Genomic DNA, 18,810 nt, shown 5'->3' with positions numbered 1-18,810 from the left:
CACCCAGGATCAATCGATCTCCTGCTCAATTGTGGACACTTTGTTTCCCCGTTCATTGCTGCCTGCTTTGTTGTTGCCTGCCTCACCGCGCCCGCAAGAGTATCCAGCTGAGCGACACCTGACGTCCTCGAGGAACCGTTCACGGTGGCCTACGGCTTCTTTTATGTGGAACTCCTGTACTTTACAGGCCAGGTCTGGATTTTATATGGTGCACAAGGGGACCTCAATAGATGATCGGCGGCCATTTTGTGACTCTACTTCTCCATCTTCTCCCCAGCGGCCATATTGTCTTTGTCTGCACGGGCTGCGGGGCCTTCATGTGGGGGCTAGTCTAATCTTACGCCCGCGATCGGGCCAGGGCTAGATTGATTTCTATCACCATGGTTTCACGGATGGGCTGGACTGGGACTGGAACTGTCTGCATATGTTGTGCGCACTCGTCGCGAATTGTCTGCCTTCATTATATTGTTGTGACACGTTATCTTCACACGACCGCCTTTGTGTGTAGTGGGTTCTCAGTGTGTGGAGACGTAGTTGGCCGGTGGCTTCGGGCGCTCCGAGGGTACGTGGGCTCCTCCCCGCTTTCTTCTTTGTTTTCTTATTTTCTTTCCTTTATTCCTACTTTCTCTCTTGTCTATATTTCGGGTTCATTGGGCGACAGGCACTATGCTGGGGGGGGGGGGCAGGCCGTAGCCTCCGCATTGGTGTAGGGTGGGGGGGTAATTTACTGTTTCTTTTTAGTTCTATGGGCCTTTTTCTTCTATGTCTCTGCGCTCTCCTTGTTTCCGATTCGGGGTCCGGGTGTGGGGTGGATTGAGTGGGGGCGGCTTTGGAGGGGTGCGTATTTACTCATGTGACTATCCTGTTATATAACTGCATCGCCTCACTGTCTGAGATTTTCTATGGCCGTTTTTAATGATGCTGCTGCTCTCCCGTGTGATGAAGCCATCTTGCGGACTCGAATCTCCTTGGTTCTATCCTCTACTGACTTTTTCCTCGATAAAATTATTTTGAAAACCTTAAAATTAACCTTCACTTCTCCTTCCCCTGGTGTCAAGGATCTCTCCAGTGTATAACTCCTGAATCGTTGCTAATCTTGACCATTGATGCACAGGGGATGTAATGTTTGTCTCAGTGCTTAACCGTTTTGTGGCCGGCCTGATGGTTGTAGGCCCTTTGTTCTTTTAATATGCACAAATAAAGGTTTTTTAAAAAAAAAAAAAAAAAACACATAGAACAAACTCAACAAAACATTGACTCTTAACAGATTAATTACTGAAATGCATGTTTTCCGCAGTTCTTGAGCCTCTCACTTTTACACCTTAAATAACTTTAAATTGTCTTTAACTCACCCTTTCTAAATATTCCAGATGATGTGCTCCCTCTTCTTTATGAAGTACGCCTATCAATAGCTCCTATTTTATTTTACACGCTTATTTTCAGGTATTACTTGAGAGCTCACTGGAATATCTTTCCTTGAACTTAGCACGCTTCTCTTTACAGTTGTTGCCGTGTTTATTTTGTCTTTCCCTTTATTTGTGACTATTATTACTTGTTCTTGTCAATTGTAATATTACTTCCACTTGCATTTTTTTGTTTTTTACATTTGTTATTTATTTACCCCAAGGTTTTGCGAATCACCAACAAGTGACCTTGAAATGCGAGGTGGTCGAGGAAGAGGAAAAAGAGCCAGGTCAGCGGCAGCCCCACTTCCACCTGGGAGTGAAAACGGCTTTAGTGAGTCAAGAGGGCTGCAGAACAAGAACCGGGGTGGTGCTAATGGCAAGGGAAGACGGGGCAGCCTTAACACGAGTGGACGACGGACACCCCCAACCTGTTCACTTGAGGATGTTAAAACGAGCCCCTCTGCTGCTAACAAAAGGAAAAATAAGCCTGCAATGGAGCTAGACTTGAACTCCAGTTCAGAGGACATTAAAACTGGAAAGCGCATACGCACCAACTCAAGGAGCACTCCAACCACGCCACAGGGCAAAACTGAAACAACTTTTTTGGACCATGGACGTACCTCGCCAATACTGATTGATTGCCCACACCCAAACTGCAACAAAAAATACAAGCACATCAATGGGCTGCGGTATCACCAGGCTCATGCACACTTAGACTCAGAGAGCAAATTGGAGTTTGAGCCGGACAGTGAGGAAAAAGTTTCAGACTGTGAGGAAGCACTAAGTAATGCAGCACTTGAAAGCAGTGAGCCAAGCACAACTTTAACAAACTTTGATCAGATAAAAGCACCAACATCTCCAAGCTCACTAAGCACCCCAGGGACACCCAAGGGTAAGAGGGAACTGATAAACAATAGTCATAGCCCTGTTATCAGTTCTAAAACTGGTAAGAATTCTGGCAAAAAAAAGGTAATGAGCAGCGAGTTGAACAGCCTCCCTGTTATATCGAATATGACAGTGACGTTGGAAAATTGTTCAGTGGCGGAAGGAACGTTAGCTACTGAAATGCCTAAACTGGAAGCCGAAGGGTTAATAGACAAGAAAAATGTGGGAGATAAAGTGAAAAAACCTAATAACTGTAAAATGGATAAAAACCTTTCAAAACTTAAAGCCACCAGGCCCATTGCTCCCGCCCCAGCTCCCACCCCTCCTCAACTAATTGCTATACCCACTGCAGCCTTTACAACTACCACTACAGGGACAATACCAGGATTGCCCTCACTAACAACAACCGTTGTTCAGGCAACACCAAAGAGTCCTCCTTTAAAACCTATTCAACCAAAGCCTACGATTATGGGAGAGCCAAGCACTGTAAACCCAGCTCTTGCCTCACTCAAGGACAAAAAGAAAAAAGAGAAAAGAAAGTTAAAGGACAAAGAAAGTAAAGAAGCGGGCAGCCCTAAGGCTGATGCTAAGCCGGGAAAGCCAGAGGACTCAAAAGCATCGGGCAAAGAGATAGCCGGGCATTTTCTCAAGGAGCACCTCAGCAAAAATGAAGTGCTAACCAATGGACTGTGTGAGACCCCTGAGAGCCGAATGGCAAGTATTAAGGCAGAGGCTGATAAGGTTTATACTTTCACCGACAATGCACCGAGTCCCTCCATCGGGAGCGGCTGCAGGGTAGAGAATGGCCCAGTGGTAAATGGCCAGTCCCCCGTAGCAGCACTACATGCTTTGACTCCAAATGGCGGGGAAAGTTCTACAACGAAAACTAACAGCCCCGCTTACTCTGACATTTCTGACGCTGCTGATGATGGTGGCTCTGACAGCAGGTCAGAGGGTATAAGGTCTAAAACCAGTTCTCCAACAGATATCCTTGCCACTAAGGACAGTGTGGTGAAAGGGCTCCCTGTTACCCCTGCACAATCTCCACAAGTAAAAGAATCTCCTTCTCCCTATTACCATGGCTATGATCCATATTATTCACCTAGTTACATGCACTCTGGACAACCCGGGATGCCCACTGCTGCAAACAATGGCACTCCGCCAGGAATGAAGGTCAAAAAGGATTCTGATGGAGAAATAGAAAAAAAGGAGAAGCTTGAGCCCCAGGAGTCCAAGAAAACTGAAAGCAATCCTTGCAATCTACCGCCTCAGCATCAATCAGTTATAACACAAAGGCACCCTGCACTTGCACAGTCACTTTACTACGGTCAGTATGCGTATGGACTTTATATGGACCAAAAGTCTCTTATGGCTTCAAACCCTGCCTACAGGCAGCAGTATGAGAAGTACTACGAGGATCAGAGGTTAGCCGAGCAGAAATTGGCACAAAGTGGGAGAGACTGTGAACGGAAAAGTGAGCCCCCACAAAACGAGCCAGGGAAGGAGGAAAACAAGCAGAAAAGCATCCCATCTGCTACCATCTCAAAAGCTCCTTCCACTCCAGAGCCCGGCAAAAATAACACTAAAATGGGGTCAGCAGTCCCTAACAAAACTGATGACAGGGGGAAATCGCCAATGTTGACACATCATCACCAGCCACTTCAATCCGACAGTTACAAAGCCAAACAAATGGAGAACCACCAGCTCATTAAAGAGGCTGTGGAATTGAAACCTGTTATGGACTCTATGAAGCAGACAGGAGTAGATCCTACCATAAGATATAAGCAGGTAAAAATGAAGGGTGTGTTGTGTGTTTTTTAATCATATTAGGCTCAACTGTAGCATGCATATTGACTGCTGAACACCATCAAATTCCGTCTTTTATGTAGAGGGTGTAATCCCTAATCTACTTGACGCAAAGCAGTTTCTGAAGAGGCACTTGTATTTTAACTGTGTTTATTTGCTTATGCGAGAGCATTGAGAATAAATGTTTTTTGTATGAGATCTTTTAGATAATATTTTAAATTTTTAAACTAAAGGCAGTGACACATCACCCAGTTTCGTTAAGTAATAAAAAGATGGAACCCCATCAGCACGTTCACTAGGAATACAAACAAATCTATTTTATGAGGAGTTGATGCACGCAAGTCTGTTGTGTGTTACAGTAGTCTGGACATATGTTTTTTTCCCCTCAATCCGTATTTTACATAATTGTAACCGCAGATTTTACTGGTGTTTCATTTAACTGACGTGCTTGTTTCAAGGTAAAAAGCTCAGCAATGAATGCCTTTCATAATTGTGGATTTTATATTTAGTTTCTTTTGCTTTTCTTAAAGCCTTAGATCAGAACCGTGCCCCCAGTTTTAACAAATCTTATTTGCTTTTGCATTTGAGCTCATATTTGAGACCCGATACTGTATTTTTCTTCACCTCTGTATAATTTTATAACAGGAGTAATATTGCCTTTTAAAATGTTAAATGTGTCGTACTCTGTGTTTGTAAAAGTATGTCGGACAATAAAGGGATGTTTATTTTAGACCATTTGCGAAGCTATGCCATTTGCGTAGTCAATTGATTTCGTGACTTTGTGTAATTTAAATATAATTATCGTATTTTAATTAAATATATCCAAGCCCAAGAGCAGATGCAAATTAGCGAGTTCTGTCTGCTGAGCCCTTAGATAAATTGTGCTAATAACCAAGTGCATGATTGCACTAGCGCTATACCACTGAGCTTGTAATGCGAAATTGGAGCTTCCAGCCTGTGGACGATATTGTGGACTACACTTCAAACATGGGGTGTGCTTAGAGAAGGGTACAACAGTTTTCTCTCATTGAGCCTGGTGCCAGTCATGTTCTGTAGATGTAGGCCTAGCTATCCCTTTGTAACACCAAAGCCAGGTCTACTAATGCCTTAAAGAAGCAGCTATTGGCAAAGCCAGTAGATTATCTCAAGCCAATCCCTGAAGGTTCTGGGTCAAAATAATCCAATGGCTGAACGAGGTTTATTCAAATACACTTAAAGTAAGCATAGCATGAAGTACGAACGCCGTCAATACTTCAAACGCCATATATTATGTAAAAGAATCTTAAAAGTGCTGGAACCACACATTTAATGAGTCCTTTGTGAGCAGAGCCTGATTTTAGCACCCACATAAAAATGTTTTCCTGGTAAATAAATAATTAAAGACCTGAAATAAACTTTAGCTACAGTTGTACACAATTTGTATTTAAACATAAATTCATGGTATTAAGTAATGCACAAACCATGTGTCTTTAGTTTCAACATCTTGTGAAGTCTTTAATCGATTCATTTTATATGGTTTAATCTTCTTATAGAATATCTATTGTGGTAGTGGTAAATTGCCACGGCTGTACAAAGGGCTGCTTCCGGTCCTCTTCCTATATCTTAATTTCCCCAAACCTTACACCCCACCTCCCCTCCCCTCCCGATGAACATTATACTGCAGCACAGCAGACCCTGGTAGCTTGGCTGTTCTTAAAACCAGGAACTTCAGAAACTGATGAAAATAATTCATCAACTAAGACGTCTACAAAATTTGCAATATATTCCAATAGAATTGGATGCTGATGTGTATTGCTGTAGAGAAGGTATCGCACAGCAGATTGGTTGGTATGTGGGCACCAGAGCAGTAATGCACCATGTGGTTTTATTTCACTTTAACATTTTTTATTTTAAATAAATAATATTAACTTCTTTATTTCATATTCTTAAAATGGATGGGATTTTAAATCAATGAACGATATCTGTAACTATCCTTCCAACCCTCAAACAACATTTTTTCTCAGTTGACACTGTAGAAGGTGTGTAGTTTTAACATCCATATCTACCTAATGATGGTAGTAGCAACCGTCCTCTATGTGACCGATAGTAGGAATGAAGCATTAGAAATTGCATTTGACATAAGCCTTCATTATAAGAATCGAGTTCAGAAGTATGAGATAGATTTTGGTCTGTTTCATCAAGCAAGTTAAATATGAATGTTTCTTGGGAGTCACTAGCAAATCCCCACCTATGTTGTTGTGCCCCGGATTATGTTGAGTTATGACTGTTGAATTTCAGAGGAAAACCAAAAAGTAATGAGAGGGTTGCTTGGAATAATCCAGCTGTTGCTAATTACTGTGTGCTGCAATAAAGTCCATAATTTTTCTGCCCACAGTGCTGCCTCAGGAAGCAGCCGTATGCAAATTAGGCTTGGTCCTAGTCCAATATAAACAGTCGAGCCTGAACTGCCAGGCAACATCTCTTCTGAACAGGAAAGGAACACAAGCAACCATAGGCAGTTGTCAGCCTATCCAGGGCTCATCAGTAAGGTGCAGCTTGAGTCCTAAGGCACAGTGAGTGCAGGATCCATGTCAGGCCAGTTTTATTATGCTGGGTATGATGCAATAGGAAACAATTGATGAATTATTGTAGCAGCAGTGCACATTTAAAGTGCACAAAATAGCAGATTTGTGTTAAGTATTAGGAAGTTCTGCCTTATGAAAATTATGTTTGATGTCAAACCCTGTACTCTGCCCCTCATCGCTATAAACAAGCCTCACATTAAAAACAAAATGTTTTTGCATTCTTAGCAGGAGCCAGAATCGAGATCATGGCATCACTATGTGTATCAGCCAAAGTATCCAGAACTGCAAAAATCTGAGGAGATGGATCGTGAGAAAAAATCAAAAGAAGAGATTCTCAGAAAGACTCCTAGCAAGGAAAGCGTTGTGCCTATTCCTCCAGTCACTTTACCAAGCACGAAAGAGGATATGAAAGAGCCAAAGCGGCCGGATTCCGTATCGGTGGAGGACAGCAAAAATAAGAACGAAGATCGAAAGACTCCAGTAAATTGGAAAGACTCGCGAAGTGCCAGAGTGAATGTTTCCTCACCGATGAGCCAGCATCAATCATATATTCAGTATTTGCACTCTTCTTATCCATATACGCAGATGTATGACCCCAACCATCCAACCTATCGTGCAGTGTCTCCTGTCTTGATGCACAGTTATCAAGGTATGTGCTTTGTAATAGCTGTGTGAAATTTGCACACAGGTGTAATACGTTGCATCACTGATTTTTGGGGTTGAACACAAATGTAAACCTTTGTTGACCTTTATTAAGCCAGTACAGAACTAAAGGATCATAGAGGAATAATACTTGTTTACAGACTTGGTATTTGTAAAATGCTAGAGTTTCCATTTACTGTCTCAATAAGTCCCAAAAGTCGAATTTTGTTGGTTGAATAACAGACATTAGCTAGTGCATTCTCTTTAACCCCTTCCCTGCTCATGACGGAACCACTCCGTCATGAGCCACGGGCGCCGTGTGCTCATGACGGAGTGGTTCCGTCATGCTGCGGCCGTTGGCGGCCGCTCCGCCCACGCGGCGCTAATTCCCCGCCTGTGCGGGCGATTAGCGCAGTGGGCGGAGTTGTGACGGAACCACTCCGTCATGAGCACAGCGCGCCCGTGACTCATGACGGAGGGGTTCCGTCACGAGCATGGGGGCGCCGCGCTGCCCCCAAACCCCCCCCAGCGCCGCGGCAAAATTCGTGCCGCGGTGAAGGGGTTAAAAAATATCTTAGCCGTTTACTAAACCATTATACTTGCTTTTGCCTTCACTTATGAAAAACCCATACATTTAGGAAGTGCCTGCAAGATGCTCTATGTATCTGGGTAGATTATCTGACCAGAAGTCTGAAGATTGATAAAGTTCCCAGTCACTTCTTTGATTTACATGGCAATCCTAAATTGTAATTTGATTTGGCAGTCAACCCTCATGAAGCCAGCGAATCATGACGTTTCTTAATTCTCTGCAGGGGCATATCTGTCTTCAGGATTTCATCACTATCCTGTTTATGGGAAGATGTCAGGGAGAGAAGAGCAGGAGAAGGCCAGCACCAGCCCCAGCATCAGTGCAAAATCAACCACTGAATCAAAAGCACTGGATCTGCTTCAGCAGCATGCGAACCAGTATCGCGGCAAGTCCCCTGCGGTAAGGAAGGAATCTCCGAATTACATACAATAATTCTGTTGCACGATTGTGGTATGAACGTGGTGCATGAGTATGCCATTGGGCGTCCTTTGAAATGCTTCTTTCTGCATGCATTGTTGAGTCAAAGAGGGATAATCTCAATTCATGTTAGCTGGAATTTAAGGCATTTTTAAAACTAGCTATCTGCCTATTTACTTAGAAATAGTGTTACTAGAAACTTCTAGTAAGCTACATTCCGGCAATTCTTAAGCGCATTCCTTGTACGTGTTGCTGTGTTGTCATTTTTCAAGGACGTGTGATAGGAAAGAATAAAGCAGTCCTTTCTAGCCCTTACCTGGGGCTGTAGTGGAGGTTAATATTTTCCCTTGAATAAATGATTGTTTCCTTAGACCCAAACCTCAGATATCTAGTGCTACCTTAGTGAGTTTGTTTGCTCTTCTCAAACTAATAATTCGGCCAGTTACTCCTCTGTCAGGTATGCATACAAGAAAAGCATTATGTCCTAGCAGTTACACAGTGGGGAGGGAGTATGTTTCAACTCCTGCAACTTATTTTAAATAAAATGAAGCAGTGTTGGCCTGGGAAATAGTCTGTGCTGACAGGTCATTTGCCCATCATTGCAGGGAACTGCTCCAAATCCAGAGCTAACCAGTCTACTTTGGGTGACCTTAAGTCCGTGCTGTATGGTGCCAAAATATTGTAACCAACCTAACATCCGACAGAAATTGTGTTGTCTTAAATATCGCACCATAGAAAGTATACGCCCCAAAATTATATTTTGTAAACTGTATTTAGGACATGCAGTTTTGGCAAAGTTTTTTTGGTACCCACATTCAGACATAAAACCACTCATTATGTTTTCAGTTAATGGTTTGTATTCTTTAACTTTAGGTTTTTGTTTGTTTGCAAACTTCAGTCCATTGTTGTTGATCAGTTTCTTATTTTCGGACATTTCCATGTTCTTCTTGAGACTTGACAGGGTCGTAGTTTTATGCAATTTTTAAATGTTTTGTTGAGCATGAAGCAGACGGTTTGAGGTATCGTAGCATTATGCAGTTGTTACATTCAGCACACTACATCTATGCACACCCTTAGGCAAGCACATGTGATATATGGCTGTTTTGCCATTGCTATATGAATTTCTCCATCATGAATATTTTATAATGGCTAACTCGCCCATTACAGTGTAAGATTACATTAAGAACTGCATATTCTGCACACCCCCGCCGACTTACAGGGGTCAGGTTACATGGACATGGAAAAAACGTTGTCTTGTGGCAGCAGTCTCACATGTATGCTACTATACCTAGGTAGAAATAGTAGCAAAGGACTTTAGAAGAAGAGTGTTGGCACCGTGGACTGCCCTGAATCTAAGGTGTCCTGAATGCTTTCAAACATAACTTCGCTTGTTTAGGTGTATTATGATTGTATTGTTTGTTAGGTTTTTTTCTCTCTCACCATGCGTTGTGGTTCCCTACACAGAAGCGTCATTGTTCTTAGTAAGTATTTCAACATAACATTAAGTGCTGTGTCAGCAAAAAGCAGGCGCAGGCATGGAAAGGATAGCAGGTGTGCTTACCGTGTTAGGCACAACTGAGGATGCAGACTCAATCTCCCACCTGAAAACTGTACTCCAGATATTGATGTGCGTTAAGCACACAATACTATAAGCATGAACTCCCAAAAGGCACACTCCTCCTGGTTTTATACTTAAATCTTCCAGCATATGTTGCAGTTATTTTAGAAAGACTGTGGAGGTCTACAAAGTAGGCTCGTAAATAAAAAGTAATAGCTGAAAGTAGAAATATTTATTAAATATGCCAGTATCTGGGTTAAATATTAGGAAATTGATGACTGAATGTAGTTTATTACAGTGATTCCCATATAATCTAAACTGGGCAGTGGTAATGCACTACAAATGCATGTCTTTATAGTAGCAGTGCGTTTACACAGCAAAGTATCCAAAGATCAGCAAGAGAAGTACTTCCATGGGAAGTGGGTGTGATATGGGGGACTTCTGAGGTTTCTGATCATGTAGTTCTAATTTACCATCAGTGCAATTTATGAAAGTCTGAACTATCTCACTTAAAGGTGTTGTGGGTCCTTAACCTTTTATGCATTGTACATGTTAAAAAGGGTTTAAATAAAGTGCTAGTCATGAGGTCTCTTTCATCCATCATAAATGTAAAGCTTGTTTAGGAACATTTACCAATTGTAAGCAAAGAGTAAATGTAACTTGGTCCTTGCATCCACATTTGTGCATTAATGGGAGTATGACAGACCTGGTTCACACCTAAATATAACAAAAAAATATATAACACAAATACTTTTGTTATTTCTGAATGTTGCGTACTTATTGATTTTCAAGGAAGAGCTTGGGAAGGGATGATTTCATCAAGTTTGGGGGAGAGATGTTTCTAAAAAAACGTTTTGATATCATACCTGGGATTGTAGGATCAGAGATTACCCTCAGATGTGGTGGGAGCAAGTCCCAGATTCTGAGTTTACATCCAAAGAAACCTTTCTTTATCACTGGCTACTTTTGAATTTAGCAGTTTCCAGGCACTGTATGTCATTTCTACAAAGTAATAAGTTTGAGATAATTATATAAATGTGTGCGAGTCAACTGCTATGTATGGACCACAACCTTCACCATGTGAAAGATGCTAGTATGAAATATTAATGTATATTTTTGTATCCTTAGCCTGCAGAAAAAGCTTCAGTGGAACGAGAACGAGAAGCTGAGCGGGAGAGAGATCGACACTCTCCATTTGGCCAGCGACACCTACATACACATCATCATACGCATGTTGGAATGGGCTACCCTCTTATACCTGGCCAATATGATCCTTTTCAAGGTGTGTAGGACTTTGAACTAGATTAATGTTTCTGTGGGTTTTAGAGTAAGAATAATGCTGTTTGTGTTATCATAATTCCACACACTGGCTTAAGGTGTAATAGCTAGCTCAAAGTACATGATGCGTGTGTTTATATCTAGATCTCTCTATTTATTTCACGCTCACACTCTCTCTACATATGTATATGTAGAGAGAGTGTGTGTTATGATTCTGCATCAAAACAAAAAAATGAAATTCACAATTTATGGTTAGCACTGCAAATGCATAACTAGCACAACAAAGATGCAATCCAAAATTCACATATGAAATGCAATGCTGATGACCTCAACTTTGATCTGACAAAATCCTATTACAAATAATTAGATTACATGCATATTTCCATTAACATATGTCACTTAAGGTATAACCTTACCTTAATCGTTGGCTTTTCATTGAACTTTTATTTTTTTGATCATATATGTTAGAAATGGGGTCCCTAATTGGTAGTAGTTTGCACCCTGTTCAAGTAGGGACCCACACTCTAGTCAGTGTAGGTGTAGGACATGCTAAGTTTACCTGTGCTCACCCTCGGGTAGCTTGGCACATAGCAGTCATTCTAAACTAAAGAGGCAATGTGTAAAGTGTTTGTGCACACAGTAACACTGTGAAAACACCACAAACGCACTCCACACCAATTTAGAAAAATAGCCAATATTTAGCTGAATAAAACAAGACCTGGATGATAAAAATCCAACATACACAAGTCAAGATGTGAATCTTTCAATATCAAATGTAATTATAGTGTTTAGAAAACAATTGCTTCAACTGGGGCTATTTGGTCGTGCTTGATCTGGACAAATCCAGACATTCCGTCCGACGGCGATGGAGCGAGGACCAGCTACAAGAGTCGTATGGATCCTGGTACAGTACGTTGCATGCATCACAAAGTCAAAGACGGTGCGATGTGCAGAGGAGCAGAGGCGTCACGAAGGTCAGGTGATGTTGGTTCCTTACTGCTATGCAGGTCATGGGCACGCTGGTACTCGTGGACGATGCATTGCGCAAAGGAGGTGGGGCGTCACTGTAACAGAGTGAGGCGTCTATTCCTGAAGGCGGTTATAAACCACCGGGCCGCAGGTGCTGTGTCCGAGTCGGAGCAGTGTGTCTCAGACTTCGGAGAAGCGGTGCCCGAGACTCATGCAGCGGCGGTACTTCTGAGGCACTGCAACACCGTCGGGGCTTGCACTGTAAGTCGCAGTTATTGTGTGGCGCACTCAGCGAGCTTTCGGTTTGATAGCTAGCTCAAAGGTCAGGGGACCACGGCTGTGGATCAGGCAGCAGCAATGCATCAATTTGGCAGGGATGCACCGGTTCCGAAGTGACGCTTGGAGTCAGTGCGTCAGTTTCTTGGTTGCAGCATCAGAATCACCTCAAAGGGTCCAGAACTAGGTTTGGCACCCCTTGGCAGGTCAGGACTCACAGCAGAGGAGCCCAGGCGCTGGTAGCAAGATGGAGGTGAAGTCTTTGATTTCCCTGAGACTTCAAGATGCAAGTTCAACTCAAGCACTCAGAGAAATTTTACAAAGCAGGATGCAGAGAGCAAAGTCCAGTCCTCGCACCCCCAGGCAAGAAACAGCAAACAGGCCAACACATCAAAGCAAGCAGCAATGTGGCAGTCCCTCCTGGCAGTCCAACAGCTCTTTTTCATGGCAGAATGGCCTCAGTCCAGAAGTGTTTCTAGTTTTAGGGTGTCCGAATTCCAGTGCGTATACCCAATTTGGCCTTTGAAGTAGGGGGACTTCAAAGAAAGGACTTTGTAGTGCACAAGTACCTGCCCTTTGTGACCATGGTTCCAGACACACTACAGGGGGTAAGCAGTTATTTGTGTGGGGACATGCGCAGCCCTATTTTTATGCGTGTCAGCTCCTCCCATCACTCTAGCTCAGGAAGACCCATCAGCCTGGTGATGGGACATCGGGATATGCAAGGCTCTCTTTGTGTGTGCCTTTTTAGAGTGAATTCACAAGCCCAACTGTCATCTAACCCAGTTGTGTTGTCTAGGGACAAGCAGAGGCACCGAATGGTTAAAGTAAGAAAATGTCAACCATCTTAAAAGTGGCATTTTCAGATCTGCAATTTAAAAAACAACTTCACTAAAAGATGCGTTTTAAAATTGAGTCCAGAGACAACAATCTGCTATTTTCGATCAGCTCCTGATTGGAAGATACTAGTGTAAAATGCTATAGGGCACCTTCAGTGCTAACCTATGGGTGAGATAGGCCTTGCTGTAGTGAAAATGCGAATTGTTTTCAAAAGGAGGGACATGTGCTTTTAAGTATGTCCTGGTAGTGACCAGGATATACTTAAAAGCACATGTCCCACCTTTTAACTACATAGCACCCGGCCTCTGGGGCTACCTAGGGCCTAACTTAGGGGTGCCTTGCATGTAGTAAAAGGGCAGGTTTAGGCCCGGCAAGTTGTACTTGCCAGGTCGGCATGGCAGTTAAAAACAGCGCACACAGTCTCTTCAGTGGCAGGCCTGAGACACTTCTGGAGGTCCACTCATGTGGGTGATACAATCAGTGCTGCAAGCCCACTTGTAGCATTTGGTTTACAAGCCCTATGCACATTTAGTGCACTGTTGAGGGCTACACTAGTAAATCAAATATACCAGTCATGGAGAAACCAAATGCCATCACATTTTAGACACAGAGCACATACACTTTAGCACTGTTCAGTACGGGTCAAGTGTCCAGAGTCCAAACAACAACAAAAACTAAGTCCAGCACACAATCAAAGACAGTAGACCAGAAGCAAAAAGACAGGGGAAACCACACCAAAGATGACTTGCCTAACAATATATCACACATATAGTTCCCTGTGCTCAACCCTCGGTGGATGGCCCATCCCTGCTTTTGGCTGTCCATTGAGAAAGTTCACTACAAAGTCTTACAGGCCAAACCACTGTGCGTGCCATGTACAGCCACCTCCCTTGGCCATGTCGAGTGGTTGTTGGCCACTGGTGGCCAGTTGCTGCTGCACATTACTGCAGTATCTGGCCAATGGGCCAATCCCTAATCCGCACAGATGGATACACGGTGTGGCCGCAGGGTCTGGCTATCGACCAAACCCTGTGCCCACCCCCTGCTGACAGCCAACTGCTGTATGTGGGTGCTGTTAAAGTGTAGCTGTAGTAAGGTAAAATATTATTTTTTCAACATCGAGCATTCTTAGGTCCATCATGGTGGTGGTACGTTTTTTTCTGCAATGGTGGTACGTTTTTTTCTGCCTAACGTGTGACTTCATGAGCGACTGAGTATTAAAAGGCCAAAGTGATCGTAAATTATCTCATTTAGCTATTTCGTAATTTTAATTAAGAACACTTTAAAGTAGCATTAGTCAATTTCTTCAGAGTTTAGTGTGCCATGGACACCTCCCCCTTAAATCGGATACCTTTTGAGGCTGTTCTTAAAATTCAACATTAGCATGAGGTATCTTATTATATATGAATAATAACCACTTTATGAACTTCACTGCTTTAGTAGTTGGCGAATATTTAAGACTGCCTACATTTTACCTCAGTCATTATCAATGAAACATTATGAGTAAGAGCTGCATTGCTTCCTTGCTGATGACTTTAAGAAAGTAGGTCACGTCAGTGTTGTTGGCAATGATGGATGCGATGGAGGTCAGTAGATGAGATAAGCAAGTGAATGAAACCAGTCGCAGTATTCAGAAGGATCTGATACAAATGGATAGATTAGTGTGCAGACAGGTGAAACAACAATCATGTGTAGGGAAGAATAAAAATGGGTAATGATACAGATGAAGAAATGGAAATGAGTGGATCGCACAGGACGGGTCAGACAAACCACAGTATTTTAAATACCACATCAGATATCCATAGTGACAAGCATTCGCATGAAATTAATGCCATTGGAGATTATTTGCACATTTAGTGGTCACTCTGAAAAGCCAACTGGACTATGGACCTCGGTAGGTAGACGATGTCTGCTCTGATATTTATAGAATGGACCATATAGAGGTCGGAGATATACCATGTATGGTCATGTATACTAATGCATATAGACTAGGTCATAACGCCCTCTTATTTGGCCTCACAGGAAATGTTTTCAATGTTACCTTTTGTGTCAAAGGACGTTTAAGGCCTCTTATACAAATAAAATCGCATGATAAGCACACTTTAGAAATCCTGCATTTAAGTTTGAGAATGTCAAGGGTTTTGATGAGCCCCCAGTTGTGAAATGTTCAGTTTGAAAAAGTTGTGAGGGAAACCTACACCTCTGAAATGAAATTAGTTTTTAACATCATTTTAAGTCCATAATTTATTAGAATCTGTAACTAGATTTCCACGCCTATTATTCCCTTTCACTGTCTTAGATGAAATCAGAGTGTGTATTTCAGTAGTATCAAACAAAAATTGGTTGCTTATCCTAAAATGTGTATTTTGTTCAAATTCTCTTTGAGGACATTTTAAAATGAGAATGAGGTAAACTGCATCAATATGCCAACTAATCCATTTGTTTCCTGTGCATGGTGTGAGCCTCATGCTCTGTGTTTACGGCTATTTCCTTTTCCTACAGGGTTGACCTCAGCTGCCCTTGTAACCCAGCAGGTCGCTGCTCAGGCTTCTGCATCGGGTATATTTCCTGCACAAAGACGGTAAATATCTGCAGTTTGGTTCTGTTGCTAGAGCTGCTTGTAGCAGAGGGCAGAAAAAAAGCATGTTGTTTTAATTGGAGGCCTGTATGCCTGAGATAACTAATGTTGTGATCTTTTTATTGTGATGTTATTCTTCTGCGCGTGACATACAGCTGTGAAACTAATACTGTAATCATAATATAGATATTTACATCTACTAATCAGACTACTTGTTTACTCGGATTTTCGAGAACAGCATATAAATCTTTGCATTGCCGAGGAATATCAGGACATTATTAAAATAAATATGCCTCCAGCTGCAAATTAAGTAAATTTGAAACATAGCCATAAAATAATAACCACCGTAATTGTGACCAGTGCGGAAGGATTAAATGTTTCCTGTTCTCATAAAAAGGCAAAATGGATTTAGTCCTGCGCTTTGTTTTTTTTTTATATAATGACGGAAAATGGAGCAATAGAATTATCATTGGCCGTTTCCATGCCATGTTTTGCATGGTGTGCTGTCTGCTGGCACATGCCGGTTTGGGATGTGCAATTGCTGTTTTATTTTGTTTGTTTTTCTACACCGGGAAATTGTATTCCCTCTGGAAAATACTTTTTCCTTGCACCCCTACTAAATAGCCCCCCGTAAGAACGAAGTCTTACTTTTACAGGAGAAATTGTATATTGTTTATGCTTTTTCCCGGGGAAGAAACTGCCTGCAAAAGCTTTATATAAGCCCAAGTGCTTATTGCATTTTGTTTGGATCCCCTCTGTAACGCCTTTTTCATGCCACTCATAAATTGTTATGCAGCTAGTCACTATATTGACTGCAGTAAGATTAACTGCACTGCTAAAGGCGTAAATGTCCAAAGATCCTGATTCAATGAATCTAAGCAATTATGACTGCGTGCACTTTTTTTTGTGTACCTTAGTTCAATTTAAGTGCAGAGAAAAGTTTGTGATGAGACCGTAATTAGATATCTAGCCAAACCTAAAGCAATTTTATAAGCTGCGGTGGATAGGTGTTTTTAGGTTTGCTTGGCAGCGCATTGGTATTGTTACCAGTTCACATAGAGTGGACGTTGCATCAGCCCAGATGAATATTTCCCTTTCACCTCGTGTTGGCTGTTTGGTGTATTTTCCCCGCCTTCTAGAAAGTGTTTCCACTGGAATGCATCAGGGGCTACTTTACATCTGATAATCGCAATCATCACACTGATTCTCAGTTTCAGTATTTTATCTCCTTTATTCATTCTGTATAGAAATCACATATTTTGTTACTTTTATCCAAACGTAGCAAAGCCTATATGTCTGGTTTTAAAAAGTGCTAAGTTTGATGAATGCCTGTGTTTACATGAGTTAGCACATTAAACCCAGAGCAGTTTTTCCCAATGTTTGTTAGTAGTAAGCCCCACTCTGATATATACCTTTATTGCCCTATTGAGTCTGGCAGCTTTTTAGGAAGTACTCAGCTAAAGGTCTTAAGACCATTATTTGTTCAGCATCCTTCTGTGGTCGTCCTACAGACATTATTGGACAGAGTTCAGATTTAGGGTTCATGACATTGCCCTTGCCGTCAAGTATGTTGAACTTGCCTCCTTGTTGTTTAACTTATATAAGAACCCACAACCATTCAGTTAAATCTTGTTTTATGATGCTTTTTTAAAACTGTATTTCAAATAATCTAACATTTTTTTATTTTTTTTGTAGGGAGTGAAGACAATGGAAATGTACATTTGTCATGTGACTGGATCACATGGAAAAGCGCTTTATTATAGACATCAGTTACATGGTGTTCATTTGAGATGCCTTAATGGCAGGCAAAAACCAGTCATTTAAATTTTTGTAAATTACAGATTTTATAACAGAGTAAAAAATGTTGCTGTAATTAGACCTCTGTACATACATATATATACATATGTATACTTATATGTAGGTGTATGTACATGTGTATATACATGTACATATACTTATATATTCTTTATTTTTTTTGTATTGGTAACCAGGCGCGTGCACACACAGGGTCTGCTGCTAAATTGCAAGCCACACAATAATGGAAAATATATTTGTCATGGTTGAAAAGTGTTAGCCACAAATGGCTGTTTGTATAAATTTTTGTAAATAGGTAACATTATGTATCGGTGTGCCTGAGTCTTGCATACTCTTCCAATATTGCCCACAATCTCTCAGAGAGGCTAACTGTGATGATGACACTTTGGTACAATTTAGATGTCTATTTGGTGGTGCCTATTAAGATGCATCCGTGTAAAATGTTACTGTATTCACTGTTTCCTTGTTATTGTGAATTGTGAAGAATATACATTGAAGGGCATGGGTTTGCCAGAACCACAAAAACTGTGTTGTACATTATGTATAAATTAAAAATGTGGAAATAATTAGCATCTGTGAATAATAAAATATCTCTTTAAAAGATTCTTGAATGGCAAATAACCCAATAGCCTGCATACCAGAAGACATCTGTGATTGTTCTATTACTTGAATAGTCCTGCAGTCTTTTTTAATGTTTACAATTATCCAGTTTTAGAAGAGAGACTTTAATGCCATTGCCTGGTTACTTGTTTTATGCTGTAATCTAGTTTATTTTATGTAAAATGTATATTGAATGCTTTCTTTTTTTATACCTGCCTTAAATAATTTGGCAATCAGAATTAAAAAGTTGTTTTTGTAATGAGTGTGTGTTGTCCTTCCTTTGACTTGGCACAAGATGTTGAAATGTTAATACAGTGATTTTATGATAAAGAGACAATTTGCCGGTGTAGTGGGTTTGCTGGCTGTGCCCATGCCGGGTTTTCCCCACGTTCTACTCTCCCTCACCTAAAGATGTTGCAACCCACGTGCAGGGAAGGAGGGTGCTAAGGGTTAGGGCATTTCAAAATAAATTGAGTATATAAGAATGGGGTGTACCCTCAAAAAAGAAGACCAAATGCAAGAAAAAGCCCAGCTTCAATGGATATGGGCCAAAGAAGACCAACACAGCTTTATCTGCAGGCTGTAGG

General features: G+C 41.5%; 1 protein-coding gene across 4 annotated transcripts in view; it reads left to right on the top strand.

Moving 5' to 3' along the window:
- The window catches only part of ZNF608 (zinc finger protein 608), a 129,101-nt gene extending 110,619 nt beyond the window's left edge, over window positions 1-18,482 (top strand). For 3 of the 4 annotated variants that reach the window (XM_085632684.1, XM_085632685.1, XM_085632687.1), the window contains 6 exons: window positions 1,628-4,079; window positions 6,887-7,310; window positions 8,116-8,291; window positions 10,996-11,149; window positions 15,733-15,811; window positions 17,504-18,482. In XM_085632684.1, the coding sequence (XP_085488810.1) occupies window positions 1,628-4,079; window positions 6,887-7,310; window positions 8,116-8,291; window positions 10,996-11,149; window positions 15,733-15,811; window positions 17,504-17,510 (3,292 nt within the window). In that variant the 3' untranslated portion in view covers window positions 17,511-18,482. The remainder of the gene's footprint in view (window positions 1-1,627; window positions 4,080-6,886; window positions 7,311-8,115; window positions 8,292-10,995; window positions 11,150-15,732; window positions 15,812-17,503) is intronic. The other variant, XM_085632686.1, reaches the window with a different exon arrangement.
- The last annotated feature ends 328 nt before the right edge of the window (window positions 18,483-18,810 follow it).

Source organism: Triturus cristatus, chromosome 2_1 (assembly GCF_964204655.1).
Source record: "Triturus cristatus chromosome 2_1, aTriCri1.1, whole genome shotgun sequence".
NCBI classification, from domain to species: Eukaryota; Metazoa; Chordata; class Amphibia; order Caudata; family Salamandridae; genus Triturus; species Triturus cristatus.
Note: the sequence above shows the minus strand (reverse complement) of the source record. Positions and strands in the feature narration are given on the sequence as shown.